Source organism: Dysidea avara, chromosome 14, assembly GCF_963678975.1.
Source record: "Dysidea avara chromosome 14, odDysAvar1.4, whole genome shotgun sequence".
Taxonomy (NCBI): Eukaryota; Metazoa; Porifera; class Demospongiae; order Dictyoceratida; family Dysideidae; genus Dysidea; species Dysidea avara.
Genome location: NC_089285.1, coordinates 12,709,019 through 12,723,803, shown reverse-complemented (window position 1 = coordinate 12,723,803; position 14,785 = coordinate 12,709,019). Strand labels below are relative to the sequence as shown.

At 37.8% G+C, this 14,785-nt stretch overlaps 2 protein-coding genes across 2 annotated transcripts in view; both read right to left on the bottom strand.

The window, feature by feature from the left end:
- Nucleotides 1-121: 121 nt before the first annotated feature.
- On the bottom strand, nucleotides 122-9,985 carry LOC136244544 (dermatan-sulfate epimerase-like protein). The gene is made up of 2 exons (XM_066036122.1): nucleotides 9,774-9,985; nucleotides 122-3,312 (listed from the first exon to the last, which is right to left on the bottom strand). Exons 1-2 carry the CDS (start codon nucleotides 9,898-9,900, stop codon nucleotides 179-181), a joined length of 3,261 nt encoding a protein of 1,086 aa, XP_065892194.1. The 5' UTR covers nucleotides 9,901-9,985; the 3' UTR covers nucleotides 122-178.
- Nucleotides 9,986-12,898: 2,913 nt separating this feature from the next.
- Nucleotides 12,899-14,785, bottom strand: part of LOC136243885 (hydroxyproline dehydrogenase-like) — a 10,984-nt gene continuing 9,097 nt past the window's right edge. The window contains exon 14 of the mRNA XM_066035442.1: nucleotides 12,899-13,269. Within this exon, the coding sequence (XP_065891514.1) occupies nucleotides 13,094-13,269 (176 nt within the window). The 3' untranslated portion in view covers nucleotides 12,899-13,093. The remainder of the gene's footprint in view (nucleotides 13,270-14,785) is intronic.

The window sequence follows — 14,785 nt, the reverse complement described above, 5'->3', positions numbered from 1 at the left end:
CATGCATGCAGGTCAACTATAACCTGAGTGGAAAACTACACTAGTTAGCTATATAAAACGTTGCATAGCTAGCTACAAGCTTTAGACTAGCTAGCTATGTATGTAATTATGGAAAAAATCATACGACTTCTCAATAGTGTTATATCATAAATTTAAAACATACTCCAAAGCCAATCTCTCAGTTATTAAATTTTAATTGTTTCATGATAAAATTTGTTCTGCTTTCAATGATGCCAACTTGCTCTGCTGTTAAGAATTTCCTCCAAACCTTCTCCTTCAAAGACAGCAACAGATTAAAGGAAGACATAACATTACGACTTCTAGACAATTGTAGTGCATAATTTCTGGCTTCAATAGTAAGAGGTAGTCCAATGTGTGCAAACAACAACTCAGTGGTTTCTGTAGGCCTTGATAACAAATCTTCAGTCATTACCATGATATAATCGATATTGAGGCTTGCTAACTCATGAAGTGCTTGCCACACTTCAGCAACCCACAGCTCAGCCAGTAAATCCACCACGAATGTCAAGTTAGTTACTTGTAAATTAAGCAAATGTTCTTGAAGCTCAGCCAAATTCCTCCACTTCACATCACACTGTACATTACTAAATGCATCAATTAAATCAGCAACTAAGTTGTATTGTTTATGTTGAGAGATTACCTCGGCAATCCAGGATTTAGGATCAGTCACAACATAAATCAGCTTGACTGAGGTTTCCTTGACCATATTATAATTCCAAACAGAATCACTTGAAATTATCATGGGCACGTATGACAATTCATTATCGTAGTAAAGTTGTTTAATAAACTTTGACCAATCTCTGCCAGCACAAGGATGAATATATTGTAGTGTATCGTAATTTGTTTCACTGGTGTTGTCTGTAATGTCAGAACTCTTATTTAGTATCGCCCCATATATCTGGGCACCTCCAAAAGGCAGTGATGAAATGAACACAATTGGCAGAGCTCTGGGTTCTTTGTGTTGGCCATCAGGTAGGATAAAATAATTTCTTGCAAACAGGCACAAATAAAATAAGTTACACAGAAATAGGAATACTTTTAAATAAATTAAAACTTTATTGAGCCATTTGATTTTTCCAGTTACACGAATAAGGGATACAGTGAAATACTGTAGTGCTATTAATCCAAGAAGTAACATCACGTTCATAATTAGGAGCATTCCAATTAGATCGGGATCAGAAAAATTCTGTTCCTTGTACTTATGTGTAATCCAACTACTACCATTGTGTGTATCAATGCCAAACTGAACAAATTTATCATCAACATTGAGCGTAGCATATCCTAAATGTCCTAACTGCTTTTTTCTCTTGGTTGGTTCACTGTGGCTAGTGGCAATAGAAATAAAGTACAATTTCTCATCAACAAATACACTAAGCTTAACACCATCTTCAACATTATCATGAATTTTCAATTCACCTACCAAGGGATTAGAATTATGAAGAACAAAGGCCATCCTTGTAGTGGATGCATCAACAGGGAATGTGACATTAAGATATTGTGCCCGAGGAAAACTCTGCTGTGCAAGGTTTACTATATGTTTGCTGGCAACTCCATGACCTCCACTGATACTTTTCCAAGTTATATACATATCTTGATCATTGTACAGCAGTCTTGCTTCCGACTCTATGTCATCTACTTCCAAGTTGCCAAACTTCAACTGGAAAAAAGCACTGATATTTTTAAGGAAGTGGTTTGCGTGCATTTCAATATGGTCTACAATCAAAAGTACATCAGGTGTTAGTAGCAACAGGCTTCGGTAGACACTCTTCAGTTTCAGTTCTCTTCGATAAGCTAGTGCTGCTTCTCCACTAATAAACACATAACCATCCTTCTCAAAAGAAGCAATGACTTCACTAGACATTATTGCAGAGTTATTGGAGAGATAATTAAACCATTTATAGCACTCGCCAATTTGACCTTCATATGGAGGAAAACAAAGACTTTTGCTTGGAAGATTTGATGGTCCAAACATAAGCACAGAATTTAAAAATGAAAACTTCGCACTATAATATGATTCAGTTATAAATGGATAACCTCTCGGCCAAAACGTAAAGGAATTTTGATCAGGATGCTCATGGCCTGCATTAAATGATGACCACCCTTCAATGTATTGAGGCACTTGACTGTACCGCACAGCATTGTTTATGGCCATCCCATGCATTTTAGCTGACTTGAATGATAGAAATGTGTTCCCGGCAGGTTTGCCACCACCATACGTCACAACTCCCCAGTCTGAGAAAAGGTACAGATCAGATGTATTATCAGGAGCTCTCTCTGAAATGCTGTTGTTATACCAGATAAATTCTGTGTGATATGCAGCAAATTTCTGAGCTGAAGAATGAAACAAGAATCCTTTGGCTTCTCGGTGCTCACTGATTATAGAAGCCAGCCAATTTCCATTGCCATTCTTCAAAACGTAGGTGTCTAAAAATACTAGTTGGCTTTCTGGTCCATACATCCAGATTGCATTAGCATCAGCAATAGCTAAAGGTTCCTTATACCCTGGTAACAGGGTGTAATACAAGTACCAAAAATGTCGTTCCCACCATTGATTCTGATAGTAGTTTAAACCAAAGTGTCTGTGAGCCAGGTAAGCAAACATGGTTAGTGACCGAGTTGTATATGTGGAGTATGTTACACCTTCATCTAGTGATCCATCCACTATCATGTCTAGTAAATAAGTTGTTCTATTGAGGTGACTGATAACCATGTTGGACCACAAACGAGCATTTTGTGGATAATGTGGTAGCACTGTCAATGCTCCAATTAATAATGCCACACAGTTGTTCAGCACATGGTTCTGAAGGTGGAAGGAACCCCAAGATACATGTTTAAATCGTTCGTACATTCTATTAGTAGTCAACCTTATCCTGTTATAAACCTTTGCTCGTTGCTTAGAAGTAAAGGTTGGGTATAAAAAATCAAATGCAGTGGCCACTCCTACTAAGGTGTGTGATATGGGCATTTCGTCTCTTTCCATTCCCTTTACCATCCACGTAGGATACTCCACAAGAATATCTATGTAGTTATGTACTAATTCCAACATCTCTGTGTCAGTTGGATAAAGTAAACAGTAAAAGGACAAAGCACATAAGTTATTGCCATATTTCTCATTCCAGCTTGATATGAACTGTTCATATGGTGGAGGTAAATACCAGGATGGGTGTTTTATCACATGATTTGCCATAGACTTTACTTTCTCAGCAATGTGTTTATGAGTTGTTTCAGCTTTCCTCCTTAGCCCTGCTATGTCACCATAGTCGAAGAATAACATTGGATGAGATAGTGCCGCTACAAAAGATAAAAAATAAGCTACATTTTATAATCAAAAGTAAATAACAAACACTTAGTATCTCAAAGGTGTTATTATTTGGTAGCAGATAGATGCATTTTCCAGTAAGACCCAGCTATACTTTAAATGTCATCCTATAGTTTGCTGGTCAGTAATACTTCTCACTATAATAACTATATTTAGTTACTGTAATTCCTGAGTCAATGTTCTAATGAAAAATACCCAAATAAGGCAATCCCAATATTCAAATACTCTAATAACCAGTCATTCATTTGCAACCATAAGCGGTGGAAGGGGAGGACTGAAGCTCCCCCCTCGGTCTGCTGAGGGGGGGCTAAGCCCCCTCTCAGAATGATATCACGCCAAAACTATCCTTCTTGGAGTGGGGCTGAAAACCGTGATAAAGATCGATATACTCTAAAAGAATGCTTAAACACCCTAATAGAGCAGTCAAGGCCTATCATAAAACGTGTTTCTAAGAGTAGTAAAAAATATTTTTTAAACGAAAAAGTTGCCTACAGCTGGAGTTGAACCAGGTACCTCTTACTTTGAGAGTTGGTATCTTACCACTGTACCAAGTGTTTCCAGGTGGCTAAAGGCTGTTTTTGTACTGCTTATAAATGCTATTATGCAGCTAAAAGCTTTGCCAAAAGAGACTGCTAAAGGGCTATTTTAATACCTTTGACTAGAGGTTGATGTTTTAGTTACAATGCTACAAATTGTACCTATAAAATTGCTATAAATTAATTCTGGTGAACTTTGAGACATTGTGAAAGCTAAAATGGCTACAGCTTCTGGGGGGGACACAGCCCTCAGACCCCCTGCTGCCAGAGATTCTATACTCTGGTCAGCCCCCCTCACATCAACTACTTCCTCCACCACAACAAGATTAATGAATTACCAGCTAGCCTAATCGAAACCCACATTCAAAAATCTGTGTATGCCTCTAAAGAAAAGCTATTTTGAAATTTCAATGTTAGGTATGGCCATATTTCACCATCATGTATGTACATACAGAAGATCACCAACTGCCCTGAGCTTTAAATATTGTAACTACTGCGGTGTTGAAACCAGGTCGCTACTGTCAACAACACACATTTCTTATAAATGGGTGTGGCTACAACTATGCGTGACAGCAACAAACACTTTGGTATGGCTCTGTGTATCCCAACACACCTTACTGATAAATGGGTGTGGCTCCATGTATGCCTACAGGTAGTATATTCCCAATAAGTGGATGTGGCTCTACATATGCCTACAGACAAACTGGGTGTGCCTCCATCTGCAGACAGGAACAATAAGTAGGCATGGACCCTAAACAATGCTGGGAACTGGTGTACTAGGCTATTAACTCCACATCATCAAGTCTATTGATTCATTTCACATGTGATCCAATCCAGCAGATCAAGACACACAGTAGTGTGTCGTGTGGCAAAGATAGCCAGTGTACCACACCGTGAGTATATTGACAGGAAGAAAGAAAACACGATTTTCATGTTCCATGGTCCTTTCTCCGAAACATACCTTTCTTTGTTTTTTTCTCCTTAAAGGGTCTAGGGGGGCCTAGATTATTCTTTTCATACACTTTGCAATAATTGCTATAAACACAAATACGCAGTACTTCAATTACCTTGAAATAAAGAGCATATTAGATGAATTTGTGACCAAGTTTGCAATAATCTAGATATATTTACAAGATTGAACTTTTATCACGGCTATAGGGGAAAACTGCTTAAGGGAATACCTTGAAATTTGGTGTGTACATAGGCTAGCCATTGCAGCAGTGCCTTTTGATGGTTTGAAAAACAAAGGAGTGAGAATTACAGAGTTACAAAGCAAAAACCAAACAATTGTAAAATATGGGTTCATGTTACTCTAATAAAACAGTCACCACAAAGTAAAAGTGAGCATGACCACAGTTTGAACCAGTCACCTCCATACTGAACACTCTAATCCTTAACTACTGAGTTACTGCTATCACAGTTGTTCACCTCGCTTAGTTTCTACTTTATAAATGAAAATTCTAGCTTAATTTTTATTTCATAGGAAAATTATAGAACATTGTATGTACATTATATTAGAAGTTCTTATTGTATTGCATGTTTTTATTTGACTAATTGTTAAAAATAGAGTGCACATTTTTTGATAACTTCTGCCTTCAGTAATAATCATTATGTCTTGTGGGTGAAAACAAACCCCAAAACCAGCATATACAAAAAGAAATGAAATCTACACAGCCACCTTTGATGATTCACAGCTTTTTCAACCAGGTTTTTGTAGGCTGCACCCTTTTTCACAGCTTGGCTGTTGTCGTGTAGATATTCAATAAAGCAGGTTACCCGACACAAACTGTTCCTGGTTGACCTGACCCAGTTTCAACCCTGACCCAGTTTCAACCCTGACCCTAGCACATTTGCCAACTTGGTGGGAACCTGCTGTGTTGGAAGAGAGAGAGAGAGAGAAACTAATTTTGTGCATCCATAACTCAGTTGAAGTGTAAAAGTGGCGTCAGTCTTTGTTTTTCTTTTCACAATACACAAAATCACTATACTGTAGCACATACATGCTTTATCTAAATTTAAAGGGAGGGTAATAAGAGCAGATTACTCCAAGTTTTGTACAGAATGGCTAAGACACATGTAAATTATGTGCAATTTTAAATAACAAATTTGAGTGATATGTCATGTCTGATAAACCACTCGCAAAGTCTAGTGGAATTGTCTTGTAGACCTTACTAAACTATCAAAGTGCAAACTTTCCTAATCAGAATTAAAATATGAATATGTATGAAAACTAAAGAGCTCCAATAGAACAGTCATGTAGAATTCTCTATCATAGGCTTCCACACATAACACTTAGGGTTACAACCAGCCTCATAACCACTAAGCCAATGATTTATCTCTGTTAATTTCTTATATGTATTAAAAGTCTACATAAGCGAGAGTGAAATTTCGTGAGACTTCTTTACACATGAAAAGGTGCAAAAAATGTTGTACCATGAGCAGTGAATTATCAACCAGATGTATTAAATGCTATCCCACTAGGGACCTGTGAGAAGGCTAAAGTCTGTGAACACAGGGAGTCTGAAACATGTAATTGAAACGTTGAAGACTGCAGAAAAAAATCCCAGACCCAGTGGTGACTTGATCCCCGCAACATGCAGTCTAGGTTTCGTTCTCAGAGCTATAGTTATCTACAAGCATTTTACCTATTCAATCTTGGGGATTGTGCTTCCCATAGACTAAGGGTAAAAATACTCTGCATCTTAGCCACTCTGTGTACAAAAATTGGAATAGTCTGCTCTTATCACCCTCGCTAAATTTCAGATAAAGCATACATGAGCTACAGTTTATGTGCTGTGACTCAAAGAAAACAGTAGAAATATTGTAATACAAATATTGAAGAAAATAATAATTTTATGAGGTGAGGATTATTACTTTTAAAGATTGCTCGTTTTCCTGGCTGGCTGCACCACTATAATATTGTTTTGACTGGAACTGCACAACCCCAACTTAAAATGACCGTATTTTCACTATTTTGCAATTACATTCCCACGAGCTATATGGTAAATAATGTGGCCAAGAAGCTAATAAAGCATGAGGCAAAACTTTATTTTGGGATCAAGTCAACTCAAGTACCCATATAACTGTGTTGCAAAATTATTCATTTCACTACTTTTTATTACTTGGATTCCTTCAATTTTATAGCATAGATTATAGATATAATAACGCTTACCGGGATTGGAAACGGAAACTGCACATGTTATAATTTTATACAGTGGGTGCCACTGGGTGGCAAATCCCTTTGAAGTTATCCATGTTTCGCCTTCTCTACTTCCAAGTGTGGCAGACTGCTACGTACAGCACATCCAGCAGAAATTTCTCAAAAGTATTACATTATATAAGTATAAAAATAGCCAGTATTTCAATATTGTCACTCAGAGTTGAAACTGGAGTTGCATCGGGCCGCATCACCCATAACTAAGTGTACAGCAGCATTGGAACACCCCTAGACAACTAGTGAAGCTTAAGTTAGGCCATTTTTCAGGCTATTACAAGCTCTAGAAGTTTTATGTGTTAATCCAGTTGTAATTACACTTTTTAAGACAACAATTCACTGTATGTTTTGGTTTCCTTTTGGTACATGCGTTGACCAGATAAAGCAACAAATTTGCATGGTAACTCGTAATTCCTTCTGCTATGCACTCCAACTGTTGATACAACAACATGGCACTGTATTTTCTGCTTACAGCAATGATTCTGGAACCCACCAAATACCATGCATAGTACAATGAGTTGAAATATATTACGTCACGCAAAACACAGATACCTGTAACTGCAACTTCTGTTTCATCTATGCATGCATGAATGTTCAATTAAATGTTGTTCTAGGGCAACTTCTTTATTACAGCTCAATCTGAATTAGTGAGCCTCTGGTAGAGGTAAATATGTGATTAATCAATAAGGGGGCATGATTGCCATACCTTGTTTTTTCTAGCTAACCTAACTGATCATAATAAGCATAGCGATCTACTTCCTCTTACAGTAAGTAATTAATATTCATGATGTCCCTGGAAGGAAAGTGTAAATACAGAAATTAACACCTCAATATGGTTGATGATGATGACTGAACCTCATAAAATGGTGGCTGTAAAATGTGAGGGGGCACCATTATGAGGAGGCACCACAGTGCATGGCTACTAGCCCTAACGGGTGAGTTGTTAGTACATGGTCCAAACTAAACAAAATTTGCTGTTGTATACAAAGTATGTATTTTGAGCTTTGCATTGTCGTGATTATCCAAACAGTTGAAGTAAGAAGAGGGCTTGTGTGGCATAGTGCAAGACTCAAATGATTTTAACTAACTATAAGGGGGGTCATACTCCCCCAGGGAAAATTTTGAAACTCAGCTATGACAAAAACTGAATCTGGAAGCAATTTGAGAGAAATGGCTATAACCTGGAAGTAACTTAAGGAAACAGCCGGTAAGCTGAAGTGACAAAATTTAAAACAAGAACTAGTGAACTATGTACGTATGCAGTAGTTACGCACAAGCCAATTCTTAGAGTACACTGTTGTATTTGAATTAAGGCAATTTTGTTTTACAGAAAAAAGAAAATTGTGAAAGATAACTTTTAATCATAAAGTGGACCACAAAATGGAAAAAATTTGAAAATGACTAGCGTAAGCGATCGAACGTCAACCGGTATCTTATGTCGACCACAGGTGTATTTAAAGTCGAATACTGAAATTATGAGAAACTGCCTGAATATTCACTACGGTAAGGATAGTTGGTGACAAGAGCTCTAGAAAGAATTCCAAGAAGTAAAACAGGCCCCAAGGAATACGTGAGAACTCTATCATATCCAAATAAGGAAAGTGGCGATCGAGACGCTACAACATTACGGAACGAACCTGAAATCACGCTCTGGATGCATAAACAATGACATTGTAGCCAGTAATGTCCAATACCATATATGGATATTGATCTTGAGAATTGTGGAGTCCGATACTCGCGATAGTATCCATTACTAATCTACTCTGTAAATGCAGTTACTATGGCAAAGGGAAAAACTGAGGGTGGTCGACTTAAAGATATTGAATAATCTATTACGGTCGAGTTAAAATACGCGTGGTCGACTTTTGATACAGAGGGAATGAAACCAAAACCGTCTTGACTACTTTTTGCCATGTATTAAAGGTTAGTTAAGTATAGGCGCAGATTCTACTTACACTTGCAGTGATGTTAAACTAATAAGCTTTGCCGTGGATTGGCTTCGTGGAGTATAATTGAATAGTAGTTGACAATCGATCGCTTATGCTATCTCAATATTGAACCTTGAGGTACTTTGGTCAAATCTCTAGTAAACTAAAAGAGGTAAGATACATAGCACATTATATGTAACTTTGTTTTTGTGCTATTTTTAGCCTGAATTTTTATAACTGCCCCCCCTTTTTTGGTCGCACCATGCATTGTTTCTGGGATCCCTACTTTACAGTACTACCATATTAACATTTTACTGAAAGGGAACATCATCTGTAAATTACTTAAATTGGAATGGTTATAATGTAAGCATAGGAAGTTGGGAGAGGGGGAGGTCCCTAATTTAGGTAGCCATCATCTCTGAAGTACTCAACTGTCTTCTTACCACCAACGTATTACTCAATCAAAATCAACCGACAATCCGTAAAGCATTATGAAACTATTTGCTTGAACGCCTGATTTCTCAGTGACACTTCAAAAATGATGATTGTGCTGAGGCTGTTTCATTGGGCAAGACAGGACAAACCCTTCATGATCTCTAATATACTGTATGGATAACTTTTTGATGTCACAATGGAATGTCCCATCTGTTCACGATATGACAGGTACTGTGGTGATTAACACTTAAGTACTTCACACCTTTCGGTGTACGTGTGTGTTGCATATCAAAAGAACAGTGGTAATATACTTAACTTACCGGCTGTATCTAGCACGATACGCCCGTTTTCATTATCAACGATGTTTGCTCTCTTCGCTGTATCACCTCCAGTCAGAACGGTGTGAAGAGAACAGAGCCAGGCAATTATTACTAGGTGTATAATCATCAGCGGAGCTCCAGTTTTCACACAGGACGCGCAGCTAGTTCACGCGTTGATTATACTGTGGTTTAGGGGTGTGGTTCTGTGACATAAAAACTTCTATGTCGTGGCATCCCTAGTAACCCATAAAAACTGTTCTAATTGAGCAGTCACTTCATTGTTGCTGACTGCACTTGATTACTGTCTCCTAACTGTGGCGCTAATAGTAGGAGCAAGCTTGACCTTCTCGAATTAATCAAATTCGTGATCAAATGCATACACCTTAAAGAGAGAAACCACCCAAATGCTACTCTATGGATAGCAGGTGGCATCAACCTCCCTGATATCAACTGGTGAGACAATTTTATTGGGGGTCATGCTTACCCCTTAGTATTTTCTTGATTTTCTTAACAGCAATGGTCTAACACAGACGGTAAACTCCACTACCAGAGGTAATACTACACTGAATATCTTAGACATCTTTATCACTAATCAACCTGCTACTATGCAGTCAGGCATGTGAAACTATTGGGGGGAAGCTGTTCTTACTTACCAAGCATCGACCTTCAAGACACCTCCAAGAGGCTAATCTACATGTGGTCAAAGGCAGACTTCAACTTTATCCGAGAAAATATTCAATCACTCTGTCAAGATTTCATGTCCAACTACTAGGCTCAGCCTCAACCCCTGTCAATTCCTTGCCATCTGATATTACGGAACTTCATTCATTTAGAGATTTTCATGGCTGTGCGAAAAACCATTTTTTGTCAACTATGTTATTTATGTACTTGTATGTGTGGGTGGTGTAATGTATGCTATTGTCTTGCTTTGTATATTCTTGTATGCTTAGTTAGTTGTTGTTGTTTTTGTATTTTTGTATCACTCTAACAAGGAGGAACGGCACTGTGCCGATTGTTGTGAGTATAAAATAATGAATCAAATCTGTCAATGTGTTATGGGATAAGTTTCTTGATATTTGTAACCATTGTCTAAAGCTTATACCAACCAAAACCTCTTCATCAAAATTCCAACAACCCTGGATCACCAACCATGTGAAACGGCTATCTCGTAGGAAACAACATGCATGCAATCATGCACGACAGACAAACCTCCCAGATGATTGGTCATCTTACTATGATATCAGAAGACTTATGCAACGAGAGTGCTGCAAGGCCTTTAATAATTACACATCAAGTTTTATTGACTCGGAGAACAATTGTACTAAGAAACTGTGGTCCTTCATCAAAAGCAGGCGGCTTGACCAAACCAGTATTGGTCCTATTAAATACAGAGGAGAAACCCATACTGACCCTCTATCCAAAGCTAATGCATTTGCAAACTACTTTGCATCAGTCTACACTCAAGATGATCCATCTAACATGCCCACTCTTGAAGCGGAACCAATTCCTGTAATCCATCCAATTCACATCCATCCAGAATCAAGCAATTATTGCATAATCTAAAACCCTACAAGGCTGCAGGTCCTGACAACCTACCATCTTACTTCCTTAAAGAGGTTGCCAATGAGATTGCTCCTTCCCTGTGTTTTGATTTTCCAAGCTTCACTTAACCAGGGAATGTTACCTGACATTTGGAAATCTGCTTCAGTTGTCCCCATATATATATATACGTATACAAAAAAGGTAAAAAGGATGATCCTAGCAACTACTGTCCAATCTCACTAACCTGTATCTGTTCCAAAATATTAGAACATATCATTTACTCCTGTATAATTGAACATCTAGATTTACACCATGTTTTAACAGAACAACAACACAGATTCTGGCAATGTAGAAGCTGTGTAACCCAACTCAGTTATTACCACAATACATGCCTTTGCTCAGTGTTTGAATGAAAAAGGAGAATGTGATGTGCTACCAAGAGTTCATAATATAGTAGGGGGGCCCCCCTACTATATTATGAACTCTTGGTGCTACTATTAGACTTTTGCAAAGCATTCAATAAAGTTCCCCATTCCCGACTCTTTTACAAGTTGTTATATCACAATGGTATCAGAGGCTCCCTCCTCACATGGATTGAGAATTTCCTTTGTAGCCATTCACAAAGAGTAATTCTTGATAACAAGTAAAGCTCCCCATCTGATGTTCTCTCTGGTGTTCCACAGGGTACTGTACTAGTTGTTTTTAATATTCATTAATGACATTCCTTTACATGTACAAAGCAAGAGCAGATTATATGCTGACGATGTTATTCTTTACCGTTTTGTAGAAGACTGTCTTGTTTTACAGAGAGATCTTGACCTCCTCACACAATGGTCACACAAATGGCAGATGATATTTAACCCGAGTTTTTAAGAATCTCTAACAAAAGGAACATCATACCTCATACTGACAACCAACCAATAAATGAAGTTACACATGCCAAATATCTTGGAGTAACAATAGATCAGAACCTTTCCTGGAATGAACATATTAAACAGATTGCAAGTAAAGCCACCAAAGTCAATGCCTTTTTACATCGTAACTTATACTACTGTCCCGTCAATATTAAACTTAACTGCTATAAAGCCATGGTAAGACCTGTAATAGAATATGCCTCTCCTGTTTGGGACCCCCACACAGCTACAAACATTAATTTTCTAGAATCAGTTCAGAGATCAGCAGCAAGACTATGCTTTAAGGACTATGATAGATTCTCAAGTGTCTCATCAAAGTTCATTAATCTTAATTTACCTTCCCTTGAAACCAGAAGAATCAGAGCGAAATTAGAATGATGTATAAAGTAATTAATAATCTTGTCGTCAACCAACTTGACACTAGAATTGACAGTTTTAAATTTTCTTTCTTCCCATCGACAATTAAACTGTGGAACTCAATCCCTCCTTATATAGTCAACTCTCCACACATGATCAGTTTTGTACCCTTTTAGATAATCACACTTGTGTGTTATAATCACCTTGATTTCTGCACAGTACACCAAATGATAATAATAAGTATAACTGTGATACAGTAGCTATATGCGCCACTGTGTGCTGTATATGTATCGTGTTAAATCCCCTAAGTAGTAAAGTCAATAGCAAATTTAATAAAAAAATACAATGGTAACATCCATGCAGGTATAGATGCAGTTATAAAATTATCAATCCATGTAGGTCTGGACGCAGTTATATTTTTGTATAAAAACTATCAATAAATAAATTATACATTTACATGTATTGCAGTGATGGCTATCCCAGCATATATGCTCCATGGTGTCTGTACTATCTTCTGGACCTGCCCAACAATCTTTGACTGATTTCCTTTCCCATTAGTTTCCGCTCTATCTGGGCACCCTCCATGGCACCACGATTCTCCAGAGCTCTTCTTGCCAAATATGGTAAGACTTCTCTCACCACACCATATGTGAGTAGCTTGTAGACCAAGTATCCTTCATAAGCTACAGGACAGGATTAGAAGATACACTGTAAAATGCAATATGATCTGTTAGTATCTGACCACCAAATAAAATAGGTACACAAAAATGTGGAGATTTAGGGATACAAACAAATTTTGATGAACCATTTTAATTCCAATCTATACTCATTTGACAAATGTTCAATTTTTTCTATTGGCCAGGCCCTAGTGTTGGCACTGAATGCTACCAAAACACTCTTATAGAACAGTCACTGAGGTAAGCTGTAGATGTAGTGAAACACTTCAATTAACAACACAATCTGGCCTGTGAAAGAAAGCAAAGAAGATTTGAAATCATTATCGGCAGTAAACAAACCAATCAATGAGTACTATTACTGTTCCATGCTATGGCTGAAGATGTTCTAGCAGGATGTTTCTTAACCCATAAACCCACATGTTTTAGTTAAAGCACTGCCATGCATGCGTACGGAAAACACAGCACAAGGGTATGTGTTGAAAGTCTACACAGCATGAGACGAAGTATTTGCCTCAAGACACCCCTGAGTGCTGTATTTTTTTGTACACAAGCTTTAGTGTTACATTGTACTCCCTAGTTGTCTTGCTCAAAGTAATTTTCTTGATTACCCGGATCGTTTCAATAATCACGTGACTTAGGTAGTGCGTTACATTTGTAAGTAAAGTAACTTGAGTTATATTACCTGTTTTTATAGCGCATTTCGTTATATTACTTAGTTACCACAAAAGTAATAATATTATGTAACGCATTACTTAGGTAACGCGTTGCTACCAACAATGTTGGTAGGGCTAGTTTTAGTGATTTACAATATCACGCATGTGATCAACTGTACTGTCTGAGTGGGATTGTTTTCATAACATTCCTTACATAAATTTTCCTCAGAACTGTCTGTACAGTTATGCAGCTAATTGGTACTGAGAATGCAGTATGCAGCAGCACTTTGATCCTCCCACGCAAAGTACCAATGTACTAAAAATGCAAACGTGTAGAAATGATTGGTGAATAAGCTATAGCATCACCTTAGCCCAACGTTTTTCAACTTGTAGGATGGCAAGGATAACAAAACGCTGTGGTTTTCATGGCGAAATCCAAGTCATGCATCCTAATTACGTGAGTATTACAGTAATCAATTCCCACAATCAATTTCAGCCTCAACATCTATCTAATCACTGCCCAGATGTAGCCTGGGCAGCTCCTTTGATCTGAGGAGTGAAAGTGCTATATAGCTATATCATACAGTACAATAATACTGTATAGTAGGGACGATGAAGGTGTGGGCGTGGTCCACAAAGAAAAATCTACCCAAAACCATCTTCAGAAATCCTTCACGGCTATTTCACAGTATTGGTCAGGTATAAACAAGCCCAAATATGTCTTCAGAACGACCCGAAACGTTTCCGACGAGGTGCTACGAAATTTAAAAAAATATTATTTTAGCGAATTGTCTACTGCCTGCCTCGCTGATGCATTCAGTCAAGCGTAGCGGAAAACTGGCTACAGCTACAGCCTTGCTTCTTTGGCA